Source organism: Dipodomys ordii, unplaced genomic scaffold, assembly GCF_000151885.1.
Source record: "Dipodomys ordii isolate 6190 unplaced genomic scaffold, Dord_2.0 Scaffold35, whole genome shotgun sequence".
Classification (NCBI taxonomy): Eukaryota; Metazoa; Chordata; class Mammalia; order Rodentia; family Heteromyidae; genus Dipodomys; species Dipodomys ordii.
Genome location: NW_012267251.1, coordinates 8,040,487 through 8,052,950, shown reverse-complemented (window position 1 = coordinate 8,052,950; position 12,464 = coordinate 8,040,487). Strand labels below are relative to the sequence as shown.

Genomic DNA, 12,464 nt, shown 5'->3' with positions numbered 1-12,464 from the left:
TGGGCTGGCTTTGAACTGGATCCTCGGATCTCAGCTTCCTGAGTAGCTAGGATTACAGTCATGAGTCACCAGCGCCTGGCTAATTTCTTGTGTTTTTGTTTTTTGAGACAGGGTCTCATTTTGTAGTCCAAGCTCTCCTGGAAGTCACAATTTTCCCACCTCAGTTTCCAAAGTGCTGGGATTTACAGAAGTGCACTCCTGACTTCTGGTCAAATTTCTTGTCTCATACAAAAATCTCTCTTTCTCTTTGTTGGTTGTAGGGCTTGAACTCAGGGCCTGGGTGCTGTCCCTAAGCTTTTTTGCTCTAGGCTAGCACTCTATTACTATTGAGCCATAGCTCCCCTTCTGGTTTTTGAGTGGTTAATCGGAGACAGAGTATCACAGGGACTTTTCTGCCCAGGTTGGCTTCGAACTGCAGCCTTCAAATCTCAGCCTCCAGAGTAGCTAGGATTACCTTCATAACCTACAGGCACAAAATCTCTTTTCATTTGCACTAAACCATTTCATAGATATACCATGTCTCCCCAAGTTTAGGTTCATTCACCTGCAGCAGACAGAGGAAAACAATGAGATCAAAAATGTATTATTCCCAGAATTAAGTATTGGGGAAAATACAGAGACTTGGCAAAAAAACAGAAAAGTCAATACAGTTGCTACCTGAGCATTTAGCATTTAAAGACACTAACAAAGATCAGTTTTTAAAACCTGCCTCCTAAGCTCCAACCCCACTCCACAGGTAGCCAGGTCAGCAGCTCCTGTGATGCCAGCAGGACTGGTGATTTCATATCAGACAGCAGGCTTAGAACTCAAGAGAAGAAGGATGGAGTGGGGAGAAGGGCAGGAGGGAAGGAAGAGAGAAATCAAGCCTCTGCACCAGCTACACTTACACTGTATCCTTCTCCCTGCAGAACGATTTTATAGGCTCCACAGGATTCCAAGACCCACCCAGCAGATGCCCTGGTCAGAGTCCTTCTCACCTCTAAGGGTCAAACCATCCTTGCTTGTGAAGTTTCTGTCTCTTACCTGGGTCCAACCTCAGCTGAAACCAGATCTCCAATGGCCAAAGCTATTAGATAGGAGGGGATGGGCTGGTGCATCTCAAAAAAGAACTTATTTGGACCTCTCTTCTGCCAAGAGCTTGCACTCATCACAGCTGTGAAGCCATCTGGGACCTGGCAACACAGAAAGTGGAGACCTTACCTGAAGAGTCTGACTTGAAGAACATGACCCAAAACCCAGGCAATGACAATTATTACCTGCAGTCCTCCTCAAAGAACAAGAACGCATCAGAAGACTTTAAGCTAAACTGATGGTATTTAGAAAGCTACATAAAATGCCTGCAGATGAAAAATTTTAAAGTCTTTCAGGAGCTGCAATAGCATGGTAGGATACCATTCTTTAAAAAAGCCAGAACTGGCACACAAAAAATGAATCTTTCAGAAATACCACAGGATGGATATAAATAATTCACTAATTGAAATTTGATCAAATAAATCTGGAGTGATAATAGTTACTATAATTATTGCTTTCCTTTTTTTTTAGTTGGGGAGCTCAAACTCTAGGCCTGGGAGCTGTCCTTCATCTCTTCAGCTCAAGGCAAGTGTTATACCACTTGAGTCACAGCGCAACTTCTGATTTTCCAAGTCTCACAGACTTTCCTGCCTGGTCTAGTTTCGAACTGTGATCCTCAGATCACAGCTTCCTGAGTAGCTGGGATTATAGTCGTGAACCACCAGCACCCAGCTAGACAACATTTTTAAGCCCTGGCTGGCCTTGAAATGTGATCCTCTGATCTCTACCTCCCAAGTTGCTAGAATTACAGGATTGAGCTGGAAATTATATTGCTAATACCAAGGGCAGTACACAAACCTTAGTTTCCTTACCTCAATAAGAGCCGAGTATGTGCATTTCACTGCAGGGGTGTCAAAACAAGGGAAAAAGGCCCGGTTTAGGACAGCTTGGCCCTGGGTGTAGACAAAGGGCTTCTTCTTTCCTGCTGTCTGCTCAGGAGCCAACCAGCAAACCTAAAACAGAAGAGCATCTCAGAACTGGCACATCCTACACGAACTCAGTCCAGCCTGTCTGGCATGGGAAAACCTTAAAGTCTTTCTGCTGGCCAGTTTGGCTCGGACCAGAAATCTTTTTTTTTTTCTCTCTCTGTCAGTAATAGGGCTTGAACTCAGGGCCTGGGTGCTTCCCTGAGCTTTTTGGCTCAAGGCTAGCACTCTACCACTTGGAGCCATAGCTCCACTTCCACTTTTTGAGTGGCTAAGACACATAGGGACTTTCTTGCCCAGGCTGGCTTCGAACTGTGATCATCAAATCTCAGCCTCCTGAGTAGTTAGAATTACAGGCAGGAGCCACTGGCGCCCGGCAGTTTTCTCTTTTTATGTACTTAGTCTAGCCTAGAACCTGTGCCATGTATGATGTTTCCTTCCCAGGACAGAGTCACTACAAAGGACCTTTTCCCCACACTCACCCCCTGGGCCATCTCAGGAACCCCAAGTCTAGCCTCTGACCCTGTCATTTTGACCTCTTCCTGTGTTCCTCTCACTGTAGCAGTTTCTTATCAAGCAAACAATGTAATTATATTTGGACTCCTGAGAAGACATAGAAAGAGCCATCTAGACATCAGTGAGAAGTGTGTGTTCTCCATTCCCCAAATTTGCCTTTCTAGACAAAATAGACTTCCTATTACAGCTCTTTTTGTTTGAGATGGGGTAGACAGGTCTCATTATATTGTCCAGGATAGCCTTGAATTTATGAGCTCAGACAGTCCTCCCCTTTTAGGCTCTCAAGTGCTGGGATTACAGGTGAATACACCAATGTCAGGTACACCTGAATGATTATAACAAACTTAACTCTGTCCCACAGCAAAAGGAGGTCCCTTCCAATATACATATGATTTGGGGGAAGATATATCAGCACCAAATACATCTAGAATGTAGAAACAGATTAGGGGCTGGAGGTGTGGCTTAAGGGATGGAGTATCTGTCTAATAAGTATGAGGCCCTGAGTTCAATCCCTAGTAGATTAGATTATTCTAGGAAGGTTTCTTAGGTAAAGCAGAACTTTCTGGCTGATCTTTCAAAGGTAAGCACCTAAGAGAAGGGAGAAGCCATTTTCCAATGGGCAGCCAACATTAGTAAAAGCATCAATGGATGCTGCTCTAGAAATGCACTGTAGGCTGGGGTTACAGAGCAATGGGAGGCAGGCCTGGGCAGGCTGAACACAGAGGCCTATTTTAAAGAAGCACAGGAAGCCATGTTGGAATGTTGGGTTTTTCTTGGCTTACTGTTTTGTCTGGGGGAATTTTAGTCTCTTTCCAACAAACACAGTCCAGTATATAAATGAACCACATCAGGAAAACTGATAAGCACTACTAGAGCCAAGTAACTGAGGTCAACAACCATAAATCAGAGATCTTCTGATCATCTCATACCTCAATTTGAGGCAATAGAAGCAGCCCCTGAGCTTTGAAAGTTCCCACTCAGAACCCCAACTAATCACAAGAGAAAATCCAATTTCTATAAATAGCCCACCCTAAGCAGGGCACTGGGGGCTCATGCCTAGAATCCTAGCTACTCAGAAGGCTGAGATCTGTGGATTAATGTTCAAAGTATGCTTAGGCAGGAAAGTCTGTGAGACTCTCCAATTAACCAGCACAAAGGTATGGTTCAGTTGTTAAAGTACCAGCTTTGAGTGAAAAAGCCAAGTGAGAGCATAAGGCCCTAAGCTCAGGCTCCAAAACTGACAGTAAGAGAGAGAGAGAAAAAAAAAACACCTAAGGATACTGTAATATCCAATTTTAACACCTGTCTTGTGCTAATGTAAATAAATGCTAACAGAGCAACTGTCTGGAGGGGTATGGAGCTCTGCACTATCTAAGCAACTTCTTTATGACTCTGGCTTTTGTTTCTTGTTTCTTTTTGCCTGCCACTCCCCACTCTCCCTACAGGTACTAAGGTTTTAATTAGGGCCTTATGCCTGCTAGGCAGGTGCTCTACAGGCTACTCCTCCAGACCGTTCTTCTGTTTTTGAAGAATAAAAGTGCATTAATTTAAACATGATTTGGCCCGGGGCTGGGAATGGGGCTTAGTGGTAGAGTGCTTGCCTAGCATGCACGAAGCCCTGGGTTTGACTCCTCAGTACCACATACACAGAAAAAGCTGGAAGTAGTGCTGTGGCTCGAGTGGCAGAGTGCTAGCTTTAAGCAAAAAGAAAATCAGGGACAGTGCAAGACCAGAGTTCAAGCCCCAGAACTGGCAAAAAAAAAAAAAAAGAGGAGGAGAAAGAAGAGGACGAAGAGAAAGAGGAAGAGGAGGGCGGGGGGAGGAGGAAGAAAGAGCCAGGCACCAGTGGCTCATCCTGTAATTCAAGCTACTCACAGGCTCAGATCTGAGGATCACAGTGTGAAGTCAGCCCAGGCAGGAAAGTCTGTGAGACTCTTATCTCCAATTAACCACCCCCAAATCCAGAAGTGGAAATATGGTTCAAGTAGTAGAGTGCCAACTTTTGAGTGAAAAAGTTAAGGGCCAGCATGGAGTTCAAGCCCCAGGACCATCTCAAAAGAGAGAAAAAGGTGAGAAGGTGTGTGTGTGTATGTGTGTTTGTATGAGAGAGAGAGAGAGAGGATGAACTTCATAGTGCAAAGCAAAGATCTCTACTATTATCTCTTAAACAAAAGCAACTTAATTCTGCCTACTTAACTCTGCCACTCAATTTGAGGTGCTAATTTTTTTTTGTAAGTACTGGGGTTTAAACTCAGGATTCTCACATTCTCTGCTTATGTACTCGTGGCTGGTACACTACCACTTGAGCCACACCTCTACCCTGGCATTTTGCTGGCTAGTTGGAGTGGGTGTCTCAAAGACTTCTCTGCCAGGATGGGCCTGGCTTCAAACCAGGATCCTCAAGGTCTCAGCCTCTTGAGCAGCCAGTATTACAGGAATGAGGCATCAGTTGCCTAGCTGGAGGTACCACTCTTCAATGGCAAATTTACGGAAGGTTTAATTTTTCCAATCACTTAGTTGAATATCTAGTTCCTGCCAAAAAACCAGAAATAAGGTATCACAGGACAGACTCATTTACAGATACATTATGTTTCCCAAAGGGCTCCAAAGTCTTCCTGTGAGGCTACTGGTATCACATGCTTTGGACTTTAGCTCTCTGAAAGTTCCATCACAAGACTCTGTGATCCCTCCAATAGAAAAGATGGAAGCAGCCGGGCGCTGGTGGCTCACGCCTGTAATCCTAGCTACTCAGGAGGCTCAGATCTGAGGATCTCGGTTCAAAGCTAGCCCGGGCAGGACAGACCGTGAGACTCCTATCTCCAATGAACCACCAGAAAGCCGGAAGTGGCACTGTAGCTCAAGTGGTAGAGAGCTGGCCTTGAGCTGAAGAGCTGAGGGACAGCGCCCAGGGCCAGAGTTCAAACCCCACGACCGACAAAAAAAAAAAAAAGATGGAAGCAGAATTATTCTTGGGGCAACTTCGAAGCACAAAGGGGAGGTGACAGCCAGATAAGCAAGCTTCAGTTGTAGACAAGCAATTCTCTGTGACACATGTACCTCACACTATCAGAAATAACTAGGTGCCACAGCCTCCAAGGCCTACACAAACTGACTCTTTGTGGATGTGTGTCACAAAACCACTGTCCCTGAGTTTTTGTGCTCAAGGCAGGTGCTCTGCCACTTGAGCCACAGCTCCACTTCTGGATTTTGGTGGTTAGCTGGAAATAAGAATCTCATGGATTTACTTTCCTGGCTTTGAATCTTGATTCTCAGATCTCAACCTCCTGAAGAGCTAGGATTACAGGCAGGACACACCAGCAACCGGCTGGTGGGCTGACTCTTAATACAAGGGAGGCACCCGATGTCTCTTCCTCTTAATTCCCAAAACTGTAAGATTTAAGAGTCAACCCATGCTGGGCACTGGTGACTCACTCCTGAATCCTAGCCACTCAAAAGGCTGAGATCTGAGCCTGAATCCTAGCCACTCTAAAGGCTGAGATCTGAGGATCACCGTTCAAAGCCAGTGTGGGCAGGAAGTCTCTGAGACTTTTGCCTTCAATGAATCTTCCAAAAGCCAGAAGCTGAGCTGTGGCTCAAGTGGTAGAGAGCTAGCCTTGAGCGAGAAGGCCTCCATACCAACACAAATAAAAATTAAAGAAAAATGCCAACCAACACTGAGAAGACTAAGTCATAAAGCCTAGAACACCCTCATTTCACTTCTCACTATTACTCCAATTCCTTTGTTAATGAAATCCGGGACTTCACAGGCGGAAGCAAACCCTGCCATGTTGCAGGGTTGTTTGAGCCCTTTGGAACAGAGTGAATGGATAACAGAGGCTGAGTCAGCGTCCAGCTATTCACCAGCCCCGTCCAGGGCCCCCTACACCAGCGCTAACGTGGCGGATCAACAGGGGTCCGGGGCCGAAAGCCCAGAACGGTTCGGAAGAATTCGGTGCAGAACAGCATGTGTGCGCAAAGCGGGATATCGGGTGACTGACAGGCCCTGACTGCGGCCAGGCAAAGCAGGAAGAATGGGAGGCCGAACGGAGCCCGGGTGGCTGGAAAAACCCGCGCCCTAAGAGGGCGGTGCGGGGTCCAGGGGAGCAGGTGGGGGAGCCCCGGGGAGGGCGGCCCGGAGCTCTTCCTTCCCTCTGGGGGTGGGGCAGGCGCCGGGCCCGGGCGGCGCGGAGGCGGAAGGGAAGGTAGGCCCGCGGCCGGGCGGGCGCGGGAGCACTCACCCCGGGTCCCTCCCCGACGCGGTAGGTGAGCACCAGCTCGAAGCGCTCGGAGGCGCGGCAGGGCTGCGGGAAGGCCACGCACAGCGCCTGGCCGTAGTGCGAGAAGGGCCGCGTGTGGAAGGATACGGGCTCCGCGGGCGATCGCTCCAGCCCGGGCGACCCGCGTCGCAGCGTCACCGCCGTCACCTCGAGGCTCCGGTGCGAATCGAGCTGCAGCTCCGCGGCGCCCGCGGGCAGCAGGCAGCGCAGCCTGGCCCCCCAGCCCCCGGCTCCCCGGGCCCGGACCCGGCGGCCCGAACTCCGCCCGCAGATCCAGATGCACGTGCAGGATCTCGAAGGCCCGGAAACTGGAGGCCGTGGCCACGTCCACCGCCTGCGCCGAGTGCAGCGGCCGCGGGGTGCCGCCGCCGCGGGCCCCGTCGCTCGCCATCCCCGCCGCGCGTCCTGGCGGTCCCGCTGGGAAAGCCGGCCGGTTCCGCTGGGAGCGCAGGCCACGCCCCCGACGACGCGCCGTTGGAAGCCCCGCCCCCAGAGCAAGCCCCGCCCCGCTTCGGGCCTCGCTCTCAGTGGTCAAGCGGGGAAAATCTAGGAGTGACCGCGCCCTCCCGGTTGCTCCCCGCAACTCCACCCTTCCTGCTCTGCGGGGGCAACTCAGCAATTTGGGACGGAAGTGGGATAGTCCTGTCTCCCTCTGCCCACATTTTTTCCTACTGAGATGTTAACTAGTCCCCGTGGAACATTCTACCTGATGCCTCACATTCGTTCCAGGTAGGGGTTGAAGCTTATGTTGGGTTCGAAATCTGACACTATATTCACTAGGATGATGTGTGTCAACTTGGGAAACTATCTGGAAAGATACATCTGTACATGTTAAGATCTCACGCCTGTAATCCTGGCTGCTCAGGAGGCCCAGATCTGAGGATCGCGATTTGAAGCCTGCTCTGAGCAGAAGAGTCTCCGTGGGACTCTGATCTCCATCCAACTAACCACTCAAAAACGGAAAATGGCGCTGTGGCTCAAGTGGCAGCGCTCTAGCCTTGAGCACAGAGGCTCAGGGACAGTGCCCAGGCCCTGAGTTCAAGTCCCATGACCAACAACAACAAAGAAAGAAGGGTGAGGTACAGAGTGGTTACAGTTACCTAAGTCACTTAATGAAGTAACTTCTTTCCTTTTCTATCTATTTTCTTCCGGTTCTGGGCTTTTGCGCAAGGCTAGCGCTCTACTGCTTCAGCCACAGAGCCACTTCTGGCTTTTCTGAGTAGTTTATTGGAGTTAAGACTCTCTGACTTTCTGCCTGGGCTGGCTTTCAACGGCGATCCTCAGATCTTTGCCTCCTGAGTAGCTAGGATTATTACAGGCACGAGCCACCGCACCTGGCAAAGTAACTTTCATGATGTTTTCTCTATGTAGCCCTGGTGGGCCTTTAATCCGCTGTCCTCCTGCCTCAACCTCCCAAGTGCTCAGTGACCTTTTTATTTTCTTAAAATCCTATTTGTGCTGATACCAGTGCTTGAACTCAGGGATCGTGTCCCACTGGCTTAAACCCCGTTGGCATTCTACCACCTGAGCCACACCTCCAGTCCAATCATTTTACTACTTATTTGGAAATAAGGGTCTCTTGGACTTTTCTGCCAAGAGAAGTCTTTTGGGCTTCAAGTTATGAACCTATCTTCGCTTCCTGACTGGCAAGGCTTACAGGAATAAGCCACCAGTACTCGGCTCTGGGTGACCATTTTCAATAATTAAAATAATAATTTTTAGCTGAGCACTGATGACTCACCCTTATAATCCTAGCTACTCAGAGGCTGAGATCTAAGGGATCAGTTCCAAGCCAGTCCAGGAAGGAAAAGTCTGAGATTCTTATCTCCAATTAACTACCAGAAAACGGAAAGTGAAGCTGAGGCTCAAAGTGACAGAGCACTAGCCTTGAGCAAAAAGCTCCCAAACAGAGGCCAGGCCCCAAGTTCAAGCCCCACAACCAAAATAAGAACAACAATAATAATTTTAAAGCCTAATAACCTAAATTTGTCAAAAAATAAAGATAATCTTGTACAAAAAGGAAGATTAATTACTAGCAGACTTACTGTTAGAAATGTTAAAGTTCATTAGACAGAAGAAATATGAATGAGGGCTGGGAAGGTGGCTCAGTGGTAGAGTGCTTGCATCGCATGCATGAGGTCCTGGGTTCCATTCCTCAGCTCCACATACACAGAAAAAGTCGGGAATGGGCGCTGTGGCTCAAGTGGTAGAGTGCTAGCCTTGAGCTGAAGAGCTCAGGGACAGTGCCCAGGCCCTGAGTTCAAGCTCCACGACCACCACTACCACCACCAACAAATATGAATGAGATTATAGCATTTGGGTCTACACAGAGAAAAATGCTGGAAGCAGAACAAATTGTTATTTACCCGAGATGAAAAGATGTTCACACAAAAAACAGTGACTTTATAGCAACTTTACTCATAATTGTCAAAACTGGAAACAATTCTAGCATCCTTCACCTAGTGAATGAATGAGTAACGGGGCATTGTTAGAGGAAATGGAGGGGAGAATAGCTATAAGGGGAAGCATGAGGAAATTTTGGGGTTCTCTAACTATTCTGTATGGACCTGTGGTGGTGGGTACTCATCTTGATGCCACTTGTTAAAATCCATAAACTTCCCCAAGGAGTGAATTTTAATGAAATAAAACTTAAGTCTACCAGGATGTAGAAAGAGCATGAAGGGGCTGGGAAGGTGGCTCAGTGGTAGAGCGCTTGCCTTGCATGCATGAGGCCCTGGGTTCAATTCCTCAGCACCACATAAGCAAAAAGAAAAAAGCCAGAAGTCGCGCTGTGGCTCAAGTGGTAGAGCGCTCGCCTTGAGCTGAAGAGCTGAGGGACAGGGCCCAGGCCCAGAGTTCAGGCCCCACAACTGGACCCCCCCCCAAAAAAAAAGAAAACTAGGTCAGAAAGAGCATGAAGACTGAGGAAATGAAGGTGACTGTCTTGACAAAACCACACTGAAAAGGTTGGGGGAAAATGTAACAGATTTAAATATCCAAGGATATTTAGTTTTGAGTAGATACTGGAAGACTGAAAAGAACAATATACAAACGAGTACTCTGGTTGGCAAACTTATTTCTCACAGAAACAAATGGTGTAGTTTATGGGCACTGGTGTAACAAACTACTACAGTTAATGTGATGCATACCTGTAGTCCCAGCTCTCAGGAAGCTGAGGCAGAATGATCTCATATTTGAGAGCATGCTGGGCTAGACAGTGAAATTGTCTCAAAATAAAACAAAAAAATGAAACTGTGTAAGGAATATGTATTTCTTGTATTATGGAGGGTACAGGAATATTTAATATATATTACATTTGCTTACCTAAACTGTCGTAATTGTTTTTTTTTTGGCTGTCCTGAGGCTTGAACTAGGGCCTGGGCACTGTCCGTGAGCCTCTCTGTGCTCAAGTCTAGCACTCTACTTCTTAAGCCACAGCACCACTTCCAGCTTTTTTCTGTTTATGTGGAACTGAGGAATTGAGCCCAGGGCTTCATGCATGCTAGGCAAACACTCTATTACTGAGCCATATTCCCAGTCCATTATTACATTTTTTTGAAAAGCTTCCTGGGCTGGATGTAGCTCAGGGAGTCTCTGTCACAAGTTTTCAACTCTGCCACAGTAGGAAGAAAGAGGCTACAGCCAATTCAGGTGGAAACGGTGTGGTGGTATTCTTTAAGGGTGGCACACTGATCTGTAAGACTGTAAGAATTCAGTTAAGTTTAACTAAAAGCACACCACAAGGTGGAGCTCTGACCACTTTCAAAGGCTGCAGTATTTTACCCACCAGCAGCTGCATGCCCAATAGTAGGTGCACCTGTCTTCTAAACCCTAACAGAATCCACTACCTCCTGCCAACTTCACACGTGTCAGACACTAGGAAAGAGAAAAACAGATGGGTCTTTCTGCAGGCATTAACTCTGAAATTGAGACAACTCCGGTTTTCCAGGAAAAATAAAACGAGGGAAAACTTGACATCTGCTTGTTTCTGCAATTGTTCTGTTAGAAATTTTAGCTGGACAATGGTTGCTCGTGCCTGTCATCCTAGCTACTCAGGAGGCCGAGTTCTGAAGATCATAGTTGGAAGCCAGCCAGGGCTTATCTTATCTCCAACTAACCAGCAAAAAGCCAGAAGTGGAGCCATGTTTCAACTCATAAAGGGCAGCTTGGAGTGAAAAAGCCAAGCACAAGTGTGAAGTCCTAAGTTCAAGCCCTAGTACTGGTACAATAAATATCCTGCGTGTGGCAGCAGAAAATGTAAGAAGCCCTCCCCCAAACTACCTTCCCATCCATTCTTCATCTTTCTTTCTTCTACTGTATCCCTAATTCCACAAAATTCATCCAAACACAAGAATTGCCTCTGGTATTCTGGGTCAGAGACACTGAGTTAACCGATAATACAGAAAAAAAAACAAAAACAAAAAAAACACCAGCATCCCATAAAGTCCAGCCTCTAGTAAGTAGAATCCAGTCCTATATTAGGATCTTACTTTCCAAACTGACAAGCTACTTAAAAGATAAGGCTTTTAGGACATCCCATAAAGCATTTTCTCTGTAACTGAGTATATTCTGCTAGAACTGCTTTTCTGATATGTATCTCCTTATACTTACAACTGAAGGCTGAAGAACTAGAGATTTAAAAACAAATATCTCCAAAGAAAATTCCAGCGGCCAATATGTACATGAATGCTCCAATCTGTACCCACATGGAAGCTCAGGATGGTCAGTGTTTACAGAAATGCAGACCAAAACCAAGCATGGCTCTGTCTCCAAAGTACAAAACCAAACCAAAATGCAACACTAAAAACCAACCTCCAGACCAAAATAAATGAGATAGCACTTTAGATATACTCAGTGTGGCCATTTAAGCAAAAAACTTTGAGAGGAAGCGGCACTGTGGCTCAAGTGGTAGAGCACTAGCCTTGAGCTGAAGAGCTCAGGGACAGCACCCAGGCCCAGAGTTCAAGCCCCATGACCTACAAAACAAAACAAAAATTTAAGAGGCTGGAAGGAGGGGAATGTAGTTCCATCCATGAGTGGATCTCCAGCACCTGGGACGGGGGAGTAACAACCAAACATAACAAGTAACAAATGTTGGCAAGGATGTGGAGAAACTGGAACCCTCTTGAATTACTCTTGGGAATACTAAAATGGTGCAGCCGTTGTGGAAAATGGGTTGGCTGTTCCACGGAGTTAAACATAGAACTATCATATGACCCAGCAACCTCAGTCCTAGGTGTACATCCAAGTCAGCTAAAGGAAAGGACTCAGGCAGACACTTGTACGCCAACACTTAATTCCCCACAGACGAAAATTAGAAACAGTTCATGACCGTCAACAAATGAATGAGCAGCATGGCACATGCGTACAATGGAATATCACTCAGTCATAAAATGCATTTTGACATGGGCTTCCACATGGGTGCACATGCTGAGTGAAGACAGACAGGCCAAATATTTTATGGTTCCACTTATATGAGGTATCTAGAATGGGGGGAAATCAAACAGAAAGCAGAACTGTAGTTACCACAGGCTGGAGGAGGAGAGAATAGGCACGGAGTTAATTTCAGTGATGGTGGCAACGTTCTGAGTACACATAATAAAACACTGTGCTCCTATTTAAATGTCACTGTACTTACAAATATTATGTATATCTCATAATTTAAAAAATCCCA

General features: G+C 46.9%; 1 protein-coding gene across 1 annotated transcript in view; it reads right to left on the bottom strand.

Moving 5' to 3' along the window:
* Nucleotides 1-7,198, bottom strand: part of Rnpep (arginyl aminopeptidase (aminopeptidase B)) — an 18,110-nt gene extending 10,912 nt beyond the window's left edge. Inside the window, 4 exon segments of the mRNA XM_013017507.1 lie at nucleotides 1,024-1,172; nucleotides 1,884-2,024; nucleotides 6,752-7,001; nucleotides 7,003-7,198. Of these exon segments, the coding sequence (XP_012872961.1) occupies nucleotides 1,024-1,172; nucleotides 1,884-2,024; nucleotides 6,752-7,001; nucleotides 7,003-7,181 (719 nt within the window). The 5' untranslated portion in view covers nucleotides 7,182-7,198.
* Between the last annotated feature and the right edge of the window lie 5,266 nt (nucleotides 7,199-12,464).